The 13,489-nt window shown below is 37.1% G+C and overlaps 1 protein-coding gene across 9 annotated transcripts; it reads right to left on the bottom strand.

Annotated features, from left to right (window-relative positions):
- Window positions 1-705: 705 nt before the first annotated feature.
- On the bottom strand, window positions 706-9,486 carry LOC130944629 (uncharacterized). 9 transcript variants are annotated; one of them, XM_057873035.1, is made up of 8 exons: window positions 8,892-9,486; window positions 7,937-8,104; window positions 7,741-7,839; window positions 7,440-7,538; window positions 5,849-5,980; window positions 5,377-5,532; window positions 2,920-3,096; window positions 706-1,168 (listed from the first exon to the last, which is right to left on the bottom strand). In XM_057873035.1, exons 1-8 carry the CDS (start codon window positions 9,402-9,404, stop codon window positions 800-802), a joined length of 1,713 nt encoding a protein of 570 aa, XP_057729018.1. In that variant the 5' UTR covers window positions 9,405-9,486; the 3' UTR covers window positions 706-799. The 9 variants fall into 9 exon arrangements, with proteins under 9 accessions (XP_057729018.1, XP_057729019.1, XP_057729021.1 ...); XM_057873036.1 differs by having other exon boundaries at window positions 5,377-5,514; XM_057873038.1 differs by having other exon boundaries at window positions 7,798-7,839.
- Window positions 9,487-13,489: the final 4,003 nt, after the last annotated feature.

The raw sequence follows: 13,489 nt of genomic DNA, 5'->3' as shown, positions 1-13,489 counted from the left end.
AGACAGATTTAATACATACCTAAAACTAATTTGCTTCTCTCAAATAACAATTTTTTGCTTCTCATGGTTGTTGTACCTCCTTCACGACTTCCTCCTTCCTCCTATGCGATGAAGAGGGTGCAAGTGAAAGGCAGCATGGGGCAAGGTGGTAGTGGCTACAGGTGGAGGTGGGGAGAGTTAAGGTGGCTATAGATACAGGTGGGGTGAGATAGTATATTGCTCATACGAACTCATCTTTTATGAATATAATAACACCAATTCTTTTTTCTCCAGGATTAATTTGTCAAAACTTCGTGATCATATATGGTAGTTTATTTAATATGAAACAAGTATACTTACACTTTCTAGTAAAAAAATCGAAATCCTTAAATCTGGATGTATTATTTTCTTGTTTGTGATGGTATAGTATAAATCAGCATAGAAGAAAAGAGTTTCTATCAGAGCATTTGTTAACCGATTTAGAAAAGAATTATGTAGTAGAGAAAATCAAGAGGGGAAAAGAGTTTCTATCAGAGCATTTGTTAACCGATTTAGAAAAGAATTATGTAGTAGAGAAAATCAAGAGGGGGCTGTTTCTATTTATAAGCTACTGATGAAATGGAAACTAAAGCGTTTAGGCATGGAGTGAACATTCATAACTACCAGATCGAATAGGTGGCCACTATTGTGCAGTAAGAAAAAAGATGCCAAAGAAGAAGGGAAAAAGAGTGCAAATCAGGCATATGTACAGTTATATTGCTTGGGAAAATGATACGAATACAGTTACATTAGTAACAATAGGTTAATCCATACTTCCTGGTCAAATTCCTATCCCACAATATTTTGACCATAATATACTACCGCCACTACAAAGCAGCAAACCACCAGCCTCAATTCTGTTTTTTAGTATCACCCTATCAACCAACAAACTCTCCGTTGGAGATTGATAACTGTATTCACGAATGTCATGATAACCTGATCTCATATTTGGTGACTTTAATACATTCTTTTCAAACATCTTTATGTATTGTTGGATGTCATCTGCAAATCCAGAACTCTCAGGTGATTTCTGTGAAAATGAGAAGCGAGATTTGCAACTTGATTCCGGGGAGCCAGCAGTATCAATGACGGTACATGGTTGTGAAACGTCATAGTTTCTACTAATCAATTGTCCATGAGAAGCTGATTCCTGTGTCATGTGTAAAAGTTACTTTTAGGAACGTGTTTGGACACCACATAATATCTAATAGTAATAATGTCCAGAAAGTTCACACAAATGACCCTAATCAATTGCACTTAGTTTGTGGAAAAAGTAAATGTAGAAGACAATTCCACTGCTAAACAACTTTTGCACTTAGAATTTTGCCCCAAAGAAAAATAAATCCTAGTGATAGAATGGAGGGGTAATAGAGTAACAAGAAGGATCAACAAATTGTGTTTACCAATTTGGAAAAGGTATACAATAGGGTGTCAAGAGAAGTCTTATGAAAGATTTTGAAAAAGAAGAGAGGAAGGATTGCATAATATATTTGTATAATTAAGGATATATAAGATAAAGTTACATCTAGTGTGAAAACTCAAGTGATATAATAGAGGAATTTTTCATTGGTATAGGACTACAAAAGAGTCGTGTCTCTAAATTCACATCTGTTCACATTGGCTTTGGAACTGCTTTCGGAACATATCTAAGAACCAGTCCTAAGGTGCATGTTTTTTTGCCAATGATATCGTCCTTGTGAGGAGAAAATTTAGAAGTTCGTACGTAAGCGGTAGTAAAACAACACATGGAAGTAAGTTCGGGACAAGGAGGGAAAACACCAACACAAATGGAAATTGGAGAAAGCATCCTACCACAAGAGAATTAAATATCTTGAGTTTATTATACAAGATAATAGAGAAATCAAGGATATAGAACATAGGATTCAAATGGGCTGGTCAAAGTGGTGAAGTACGTTTGGTTGAAGGATAAATTTTATCGCACTGTCATTAGACCAGCTATGTTATATGGAAGAGATTGTTGGGACGGCAAAAGATAAGCATGGACATAAACTTAGTGTGGTAGAGATGAGAATGCTTAGATGGATGAGCAGCCAAACATGTATGGACAAAATAAGAAACCACAATATAAGAGAAAATGTTGGAGAAGCACTTATAATGGTTTGGACATGCGGAAGAAGATCATAAGGGTGCATTAGATGGAGGATAGACAGGTGACGAAAGGTAAAGTAAGACCCAAAAAGACCATACACGAGGTGGTAAAAGGATACTTCTTTGTAAATGATCTCACTGCAAACATGATACATGTCAGAGCACAATAATACCGTTTGATTCATGTAGTCGACCCCATCTAATGGGATAAGGTTTTGTTGTTGTATAGATAAACAAGACTAAAGCCCAAACCAAACAGTTACACAAGAATCAACCTGGCGTAACTTACCTGCGATGAACTTTAAGGACATGAACGGGGAGAACTCTATCAAAAACGACTAACCCCAAACTAAGAGTATACCTCTGTTTGCACAACCCGCACACTCATGGCTCACCTATTAGTTTCCTTGTAAATGTGTCTTAACAATAACAGAACAATTCCTGTTCATATATTGCCTAACCCCCCAATTGGGAGGTGCAATCACAAGCTACCCTTTTAAACTAATGAGAGCACTAAAACAGACTTGTCTCAAATTAAAGAAAATTTCTCGTTATAAATATGAAATAATTACATTGATATTATTTATTTGTGTACTCTAATTAAAAGAATCAAGCTTAAAAAAAGTATTATATTTTCTCTTTTTGATGGAATGATTCAGTATATAAGAAAATAGTTTCTATTAGAGAATTTGTTAACCGATTCAGAAAAGAATTATGCAGTGAAACAAATCAAGAGGGGACTGTTTTTATTGAAGAAGCTACTGATGAAAGAGAAACTAAAGGATGACTTGCCTGGAGTAAACATTCATAACTATCAGATGGAATAGGGGGCCCCACGGAAGTGACGGGAGGATCATCTTGTGATGAGAAGTCTGAACTATCAAATGTTGATAGCGAAACACACTCATCAAAATAAGCCTTTGCATCTTCTGCAAGACGTTTTGACATCCGCCTTCTTTCTATGCTATTCTGTCACCAACTTACCATATTAAACAATGCAATATCAAAAAAAAAATTAAACAAAAGCACGATATCAAAGGCATTAATTCACAATCCCAAAAATCTATCACAACCACTACAACATTATCTTCACCTATTTCAGAGAGCAACCTGATTAATTAGTTAAATAAAAAATGCTTATAATCAAGTCACATGTATCCAACAAGCAAATGTTTGACTCAGATGTGTCATTTCATGTTTGAAGTTCACATGTATGGAAATCTTGTATTCAAAATTAATTAGTAAGTGTTGAGATTATAGTATGATTTGATAAGATTCCTTCATATATCAATTATAGATATAGACACAAATGGTCAGCAGCTTCAATAACATGTAAGCTATCAAACCACCAACTGACCCTTTTGTCCACTCCCCATGAGTTTCTAAAAGAATAAGGAAGCTCGGATGGTATTCCTTTTTTATATCTATAATCAGGGATGGAAAGGCTTTACCACCAGCCCCTCTGTGATTCCATGCTAAAATTTGTTTATTAGTTGTGTGCCTTGTTGTGGCAGTCAATGGAACCTGCAATTTTGGATAATTGACGGTCTTTTAAAACTTTCTCATAAATGATGTATTTAACACATGATTTAGCTCAGAAATTGCCATCCCATAAGCAAACAGATAAGGATATGACAAATTTAGTTACCCAGGCAGATGCTTTTGTAGTAGAGTTGAAATTGATTTTGCAGGCAGACATGCTAGAGAATGTGAAAACAAAGTTAGATAACTTGTACATGGTGCTGGTTCTATGTGCAATACTGCAATGCACTCGCAATTCGACCATATCCGTGATCAGATCCTAACTGATCAGACGGTTCCTAATATGGAAGATTTGATTACTCACCTTCTCAGACTTCCTCCACCCAAAATCTATTCATCTTCAAATTTAGTAGAACCAACTACCATGGTGACTTTGTGGTGGATGATTTATGGAGATCGAAGAGGACATGATGGTTGAGGGGGCTGTGGACGCAAACGATTTGTGGTTGCTAATGCTCCTACTGCAAACGACCATGGTATACCTAGGACACATGTTATTCTTTCATGAATTTCTCAAGAAAGCAATGAATGTTGTTCAGACAAGACTCCATCATGCGGAAGAGAAAAAGATTGAGGTTCGTTCTGGCAAATAGCATATTGCTACTTCTAAAGCAAAATTCCAAGAGCACATTCAATTAAGGGCAGGAAACAGGATCAATCTCCTATCTTGCCACAGTAATAAACCAAGTTCTAGGATAATTGATTTCTGTGCCTCTGACCACATGGCTGCTAGTGAATCCCTTTCCTCTCTCTTTCTACACCTGTCTTACCAACATTTATCACTTTAACAGATGGTTATGGAGTTATTGCCAAAGAACCCGGCCATGTTTCGCTTATTGAACCCATGTCTTTATAAATAATTTTATACGTGACTCTACTTCAGGCTTCAAGTATTTTGTTACTTTCATCTACATTTTATCCAGTTGTACTTGGTTATTTTTAATAAAAGAATGTTCATAACTTTTTCTATATTTACTTCTGTCACCACTGAAATTTAAACTTAATCTGGCAATACCGTTAAGGTTCTCCGCAGTGACAATGCCAAAGAATATTTACTTCTGTTCTCACTAGGTTTGTAAATTTTAATGATCAATTGGCTAATATTCTTATAAAATCTTAGAGGTCCTCGTACCGACTACATTTGTAACAAGCTTGGTGCATCTGATGCATATGCTCCAGCTTCAGGCGGAGTGTTGAGAATATAGTATGATTTGATACGATTCTTCATATATCAATTATAGATATGTAGATATTTGTAGATATCAATTAGGACTTGTTTTCTTATATTAGAGATTGCCATTATGCAAAAAGTGTATATATGAGGACCATAGGCTAAAGAGGTTTTCCTCAAGCATTCACAGAAGATTACTCCTTCAAGTATAACAAAATGTCAAACATCTGTCTATTAATTAAACCCAACCCCCCAACCCCCCCCCCCCCCCCCCAAAACCAAAAAAAAAAAGAAAAAGAAACATAATTAAAGGATGAAGCATATGCTTGATATAGGTTTTAAAACAAGACAATCATCAAGCTTTCACACTAGTACTTTCTGCTTTTGGAAAGCTTTCCTCTCTAGATACGTATTTGTAAAGAATACAGATCCATGTACAACATAAAACATACTACATATTGAGATAGGCCAATTATGAATTATGAAAAAAACACATATGGAAAGGTGCATAAAAAAAATAATATAAAAGAACATACCTTTCTTGTTGGATGAGACTTCTGCACATTAGGGGTCTTTGGATAAGGTAAAACTTCTTTCAAGATTCTGTCCAGTTCCTGTCCACAATGTTCTTCAACAGCCAGGTTTGCTCTAAGATTTCTAGCTCGCTCCTGGGACTGCATGTATGACAAGGTCTACTAAATAGAGTTCATGTGAGGAGAAAGGAGAGTAGAATGCAGATAGAGAATACAACTGAACAAGGACGAATGTACATAACAGCATCACCAGGAGAAAGAATCGGCTTCTTTTGAGAATTTCCATTAAAGCATAAAAGGAAATTTTAAAATGAGAGAGAAAAAAACAAAAAATCATATGTCATCAATAATAAGAATCATCCACAATAGGGAAAATCAAAACTTTTAGAAATACAGGGCAAGGGCTTGCTCTAGTTTCTTGGAGGGGGAAGGAGCTAACCGTACTTTATGTACAAACCATAAAGGGGATAATCACCTCTTCAAGCTTTTGGGCATACTCTCTTCTGATCTCAAAAACCAATTCTTCCGCATCCGGGTTTACCAAGCAAGGAGGAATATCAGCTATGTTGGTAACAGCAATAGCAGTGGCATTACTCCTTTGGATAGCCTAAATTTCCAAAAAGCCGAAAGCAGGTTGGCATTAAACATACTTTTGCAATAATTGTAGTGATTTAAAAGTTGGACAAACATGCATTAACATTTCAATAAGAGTCAACTATTTAGATGTTATGATGCACAACCAGAAATGCCTAGTAGACATGAAACAGTAATCAAGGAATAAATTGAGCAAGTCTCGTGAGAAATAAAAGGGTTTTTGCTCAAGTGCTTATAGATGAAAGGGTTTTTGCTCAAGTGCTTATAGATGAAAGCTTTATGAACATTTCTCTTACCCAGCCCTATGGTGGAAAGAGGTGGAAAGTTACCAAGGGAATTGTACCAGCTGTTGAAGCTGGAAAGTGTGACCTGCACACATAACAAGGGGCATTGGTAGTGCTGGTAGTCAGTTAGTACCTAAATGGAAGTAGAGTCTGATGGCTTTGGCAGAATTTTAGTAGGAAAGATGGTAAGAGATTTGCAGTCCAACAAAGAACCAATGGTGTTTCCTTTTATCTAGTGTTTCCTTTCTATTTCTGAACATTGAAGGTAGTGAGAATGAAAAATTAATGTGATATACTGTTTTCATATTAATATCATTTTCAAGCGGGAAGATTCTAGAAGTTTGTGAAAGGAGGTACAAGAGGAAGTAAAAGGGGGATTCAGTGGGAAAAGAAACAGATGCATCATAGATAAGGGTAGCATTTCAGGAGAATAATCCTATGTTCGTGGATTTGGATCCTCTAAAGTTTGAATTTCACTTTAGAGAGTAAAGTGTGATCTTCTACCCTTGAATAGTTTCTCTTTCATATTTATTCTTGGTCCCACCTATGAAATCAATGGTGAGAGATCACACTTTACTCTCTAAAGTGAAATTCAAACTTTAGAGAAACCAAATCCTATGTTCGTACATGGCCGCATCGGGTCATGACAGGTTGCCAATATGGCGAGGCAGCTATAAGGAAATAGAATGGAGCAAAGCATGACAAAGCTATCACTTTTGTGGAAGCAAGATTTTTTGTAAGTGTTTGAAAGAGCTTGTGATGAAAGTCAAAGGAGAGCATTTGTGATGTTCTCAACCAAGAATGTCATTACCACCTTCTTTAGTGAAAAACTGAATGAAGTAAAGCAGAAGTCTTCCACATAGAACAAGCAAATATATGCAGTTGTTACAAGTTTTATGCTAATGGTAAAAGTTTATCCTCTAAAGAAAGAGTTTGCAATTCATTCAGATCATAAAGTTCTTAAATGCATCTAGAAAACAAAACTTATGATGAGAGGAAGAATACAAAGATTTAAGATAACATGAGATCATGCCTGCAATAAACAAGAAATGACAGAAGACAAAAATGTATGCAAATTTCACATAAAGTTGCATAATGTATCAATATTGCTTAAATAAATTCAACGTTTCAAATAGAACCAGCAGATTTATAGTCGGTATGGACAAATCAGGATATCATGAAATTTACACTCTCAAGATCAGTCTGAATCTCAGAAATAGCACGCCTCACTTCAGAGCGAACTGTCTCGTATACATCACTGGTTACCAGCGGACCTCCTTGTACTGACTGCAGGAGCATAGAACAACCAAAATTGTACAAAAGTTATCAGTAAGGAAGAACTAGTATCTCTTCTTAGCATGAGTTCAGATCTTCTAGACATAGGACATATGCATCTATAACAATAAAGATGAAGGTTTTCTTCTCTTTGTTTTCAGGCAGACATGAACATGGATAACTAGGAAAGAGTAGAAAATTTCCTATCACACACCATCTTTTCACTAACAGCTTTGATAGTTTTCACATCAGATCCATATCCAGAGCTCACCATAGAAACTGCATCTGCACACCTCTGAGTTTCCAAGCTAGACTGCCATACAAACATAATAATTAATCAGCACTGAACAATAAGATAACACCTCCTCATCTTGGCATCACATATACAACAGCAAGGGTGGAAAAAATACCAAAGTTGCAGCAAAAGAGTCAGAAACCTTGGTAGATGAATGCTGACTAGACCACCTGCGCAGATCTCTCACTTGATCCACCATACCACTATCACTTCCAAACAAACCACCTTTTCTATTACTCTCAACAAACCTCAGATCACTGCTATCTAAAGCATCAGTTTCGCTCTACACAAAAAACAGATGCAAATAAGTATACTTCCTTTCATATCCTTCTTCCATATCCCACATGGGTGCAGGAAAACGGTAAAATAAAATAAAGCAAATAACATTAACCTCCCTTGAAGTCCAGTGAAATTCAATGTGAATCCCATTTTTAAAAAATATATATTGAACTCCCAAAAAATTCCGGTATAAACAACATCCATCTATTTTATAGAATTTGACGTTATAAAATAGATCAAAAAGCTAAAAAGCGCGAAGGTGCCCTATTATATATCATATCTAACTTTTAACCATATATATATAAAATCTCATTTAATACATCTCCCTCTGTCTTTAGCTACAAAAATGCCTACCATTTAATCCACTTTCCCTAAAATGAGTAAAATCGAACCTCCAACTGGCGAAATCTCTCTCTAAAATAATTCCTAATCCTATATAGTGTAGTTTAACGTGTCCACACATCCATCTAAGCATCTTTGTCTCCACAACATTAAGCTTATGTTGGTGTTTCCCTCTTACCACCAACAATCCAACATTCAGTCGTAAAATTTACCATTAAGATTTCCCGGTACCCTTTCTGTTACGGATAAAACCTGAAGCACTCCTCCATTTCAATCACCCGGCTTGTACCCTATGATTTACATATCCCTCAGCCTGCCCATCATTTTGATTCAAATGATTCAACACATGTTGCTCTATTGGATTTGATTACATGATAAAAGAGCTTTAGAACTATAGTAGTAGATTCCAGATTCACAGCCACTCCACTCCAACAAAATAATTGCATTACCTCAGAAGTTGAATAACTCCATGGCCGCCTCGAAGCCGGACATTGAGAAGCCGATCGAGTGCGGCGACCCGCATCCGATCTCGACAAGCTCCGACCCGTTGACGAGGACCACGACCCTCCTTTGGCATCAACATTTCGCGTCACGTGACGGCCACGTGCACCGAAGGCCTTGTTATTGGGATCGGAAGCAGATGGTGTGGGTCTGTCGAAATCGGAGGCTTCTAGAAGAACTGAGCTGGGCGGCGGTTGGGCGTCGTCGTTACCGGGTGGTAATGAAGGGGTGGCGCTGCAGAAGAGTGGGTTGTCTCTCTTGTTGAGGAATTCAGTGGAAATGTCCGAACTGCCCCTGGAAAACGCGCTTACGCTCCTTGACCTTCGAATGGGGGCTTTGGTTCGTGATTCCTGGCGGGAGGATCTGGCAGAAGTTGCGGAGGTGGAATTTGAATGGTTTTGGTTTTGGTTTTGGTTTCGGTTTCCTCTTCTGGAGGATGATTTGAATGCTGCAATGGCCATGAGAGACACAGAAAGATAATGCACCGAAAAGAAGAGCAAAATCTTATTTTATTCTTCCATTTTTTGTTTTGAAGGCCTTATTCGCAGGGTTTAGGGAATAAATTTTCATAATAGTCTTGAAATTCGTATAAATATTTAATGTAGTCTTTTAAAATCTCAATTTTTTTTTTTTTTATATTAGTCCTTTAGATAGAATTCGGAGTATTTATACTGTCTTCAGATATATATTTTTCGTGATGAGTTATATAGTGTTATTTTATCACGTTAGATGACTCTAACTACTAACTTAGCTGGCACATTTTCAATTTATATCCATATTGGTCCCTTCTTCTGTATTTAATCCTGAATTCCAAAATTCAAATTCCTAATCTTCTTTTCCGATAGCTCCCGGTAGTTGAATCACAAACCCAAACACATAAGCTCGCCAAGTAGCTGAATCACACCCGAGCGATATCTTACCATCAATTGCACTTGCCAGAAACTCTATATGGATGCCTAATATGTGTGGACGTCACTTTAAAGCACATGAAGATGAATCAACTCCCAGGTAAAAGCCCCACAAAGTACTGCAAAGTAAGCAAGTGCATATCCACCAAGCATTGCAACCATTTTATCTGATTTCTCTTCCATCTGAGATCAGTGAACAGATATAAACGATGAAGGAAGAGTTTCTTTCATTAGTAGTTGAACCAGCATTAACCCTCCTGATAACCACACTAGAGAAGCTGCTAGGGAAGCTGAAAGCTTTAGTTGGGTCATTGATGCAGCAAATGAAACCTGTCCATATTTTGTGCCACCTTTAGTTGCTTTTAACTTTTCCAATTTTTCCTTTAGAAGGCCACTGGATACAATTTCCCTCACCGAGTGCATCAAGATTGAGATAATCTCTTCAGTCAGAAACACGACATCTCTAACTGATCGATAGACACGTAGATAGAAAATTTCAGGAGCTACATGGCAAATCCCTCATAAATGGGATTTAAATGCATGGCCAAGGAGAGCTCTAACACCACCATTGGATGATAAAGGATAGTTGTTGATACCAAGGGTAGCTATGAAGCAGCTTTTAAGGAGTTGGACAACCGCATCAGTGTTATGGAGGAAAACAGTTCTTAATGCTGAGAAGATAAGGAAGTCAGTCTATAACACCCTACCACACTGAGCTTTACGCTTAAGCTGTAAAACAGAGGTAGTGTGGTATTACGACCTCTAAAACATAATGTATACATATAACAGCAAAAAGGTTTATAATATACAAGGAGCCTAGAAGAATAGATGAAACAAAAGTAGCGAAATAAAAGCGCAATGCTCAAGAAACGAGTTAACTTGCGTGTTAAGAAAACTATAACTATCGAACATAAGATAACAAAAGTAGGAATAGGGTGCCAAAGATACAAAATAACAAGCCCTTAACTCAACCCGCGAAGTCAAGGCTGACCGGAGAATATTTACACACATATATATACATATCCAAAATCCAAATGTACATAAACAAAATTCCGTCTCTCCATAAACCTCTAAAAGGATCAAAAAGTACAAGTTATGCAGAGAGAAAACTAAGTACGTATATATACATCACTATACAACAAAATAACCTGATAACCACTTCGCTTCTGGAGCTCAGACGCCTAAGAAGGTGCCTCTCGATCTGCATTTGAAAAATAACAACATGGTATGCGGTGAGAACTAGAGGTTCTCAGTATGGTAAAGGTGTCACACACATAATATATAAGTTCCTGAGAATGCCAGAGGCAATCCTAGAATGCCGATACTCAGGTTATAAAGCTGAAAGTATTAAAGAGAAGCCATAAAAGGTGGTTTTCTAAGAGTATCTAAGCCTAACTTAACTTAATCTTAAGTCTAAGTCTCATACTGCCATTCCTCCATACCCCCACCTCTGTCAGCATTTCACAGACAGATAAACAGATAAAGGCAAGCACAAGAAAGTTACAAATACTGCAGGTAAAAAATATACATTTAGCATGGTAAGTACACTTAGGCACACTCAGTTAATGCCCAAACAAGTAATTCAAGTAGTATGCATATGATGCATGCCTGTCCTATGGCTGATGAGGCTCATCTGTAGATTATCCAGCTAACCCGATAAGTTCGAAAACCTTAGACTGTCCCTCGACGTGCATCCCCAAGAGTCTATGCATAGCTTTTTCTCAAATAATCAATATTACTCAATGGGGGTTAACATTCCCGGAAATTTATAAGGCCCAGTCACCCTTACATCATAGGGTCAACAGAGTATCGAGTTAAAAAACCTGGTACAAATGGTGGCAAGCCATGGTACTTTACCCAGGGAATCTCGTATCTCAAACCATTTAATCATTCAGGCCAAATATCATACATGATCATTCATTTAATTATCAAGCTAAGTATCATACATGATTATCCGTAATATTTTATAATCAATTCATCACTTTTCAGCTTTACTTCATCTCCAAGTTATTCCCATTTCCTAGCTTCATTTGATTATCAGTTTTAATATTATTGTCTATGGCTAAAGGAATGAAAATAGAGGTTTAGAAGCTTGAAGTGCGGTTTAAAATTCTAAAAAATCATGTTTGCTGAAATAGGGGTCACGTGTACACATGGCTCACGCATGTACGTGGGAGTGTAAAAATGCAGCTCGCGCGTGCGTCCCCTTGTCATGCGTACTCGTAGGTGAGTATCTCATGTCACGCGTATGCGTGAGCCATGCCTACGCGTGGACATCCATGCTGGCTCATTACGCGTACGTATAGGGCTTTTCGCGTACGCACAGTCAAATTGCATGCCACGCGTATGCGTGGATGTGCGTCTTTCCAAAAAAATTAGATAAACCAGAGAGCTGCATAAACATGGAAAACTCACCTGCATAATTACATATTACACTCCAAAACTTTCGACGAGCATAACTTGATCGTTTTAAATTGTTTTTCTTACGTTCTTCGAACGGCATAAACTTCACAAAACCAATTTTCACTTTAAAACAAGTCGGAAACAAATTGAGGATCCGGAAGCCAAGTTATGCCTCACCGAAGTTCGGCCAAAAATCAACTTTTACAAAATTCTTCAAATCTTATTTTCATTCAAGATTTTCCATTCCATGCATTACCAAACCTATCAACACCAACACAATACACCAATAACAATACTCAAATAAACTCTATCTCACCTCATCAACCACCATTTAATAATATTACACAATTTCATGTCTATCATGCTTCCTTCAATACACTTGTAACCATATGATCAATAATTTAAATCACCAACATAATCTCCACCACATAATCAAATCACCAAACCAAACCAAACATGTTCATCAATCAAATTACTAAACATTAATTATACACCTGCATTTCAACTTATCCTATGGTCATCTAGCCTAAGTTTTCACAAAACATTATATATTAAATGCAAGAAACATAAACCATACCTTGGCCGATTTCCACGTAGCGACCAAAGTAATTTAATTAAAACCAAGACAACTCCTCAAAAGCTCAATAAACTCTAGGCTCAACTTCCTCCAAGTTCCAATATTCACAATTTCAAACTCCAATTATTTATTCACAACCTAATACATATTTAATTGGGGGAAGAGTAAAGAAATTCAATATCTCCACTTAATTTTTCCAAAATTGAGGGAAGAGGTAGCTGAGAACAATAAAGCAAGTTACCTATAAAATTGTTCCAGTAGAAACGTAGAGCTCAACGTGGTGGTCGCGTGACCGCAAACAGTGCGGCAATTGGAGCTCTGACGGAGGAGTTACGTTAGTTGGAATTCACGGTAAGGGTTACGGGATTCCTTCTTTCCTTTCCCCTGTGTGCTTCAATGCTGCTAAAATGGGGAAGAGAAGGACGTGGGTTCATTTAAAAGGCTGGCCCGGTTGGGCCCACGTCCAGTTTGGGCCCAGTTCAACCGGTTCGGTCCGTTCGATCCAATTTTGGACCGATTTCTTTAAAATTAGTGTCAAAATTCTTGTTTCGATGAGCTCTATCCTAATTTAATATAATTTTCGTATTTCTAATCTTATTTATTAAAAGCTAATTTATCGACTAATTATTTACTAATTTAACAGGGTTTACACAATCCA

This window comes from Arachis stenosperma, chromosome 8, assembly GCF_014773155.1.
Source record: "Arachis stenosperma cultivar V10309 chromosome 8, arast.V10309.gnm1.PFL2, whole genome shotgun sequence".
Taxonomy (NCBI): Eukaryota; Viridiplantae; Streptophyta; class Magnoliopsida; order Fabales; family Fabaceae; genus Arachis; species Arachis stenosperma.
The sequence above is the reverse complement of the archived record's forward strand: the minus strand, read 5'-3'. Positions and strand labels throughout refer to the sequence as shown.

Bases quoted from the DNA above. Each gene is read 5' to 3' on its own strand.
- LOC130944629 (XM_057873035.1), bottom strand. From the start codon at position 9,404: ATGGCCATTGCAGCATTCAAATCATCCTCCAGAAGAGGAAACCGAAAC. The intron at 5,533-5,848 runs GTGATTATCCCC...TCTATTTAGTAG, and splicing joins ATGCCCAAAAGCTTGAAGAG to ACCTTGTCATACATGCAGTC. The intron at 1,169-2,919 runs GCAAGTCATCCT...CACATGACACAG, and splicing joins GTTATGAATGTTTACTCCAG to GAATCAGCTTCTCATGGACA.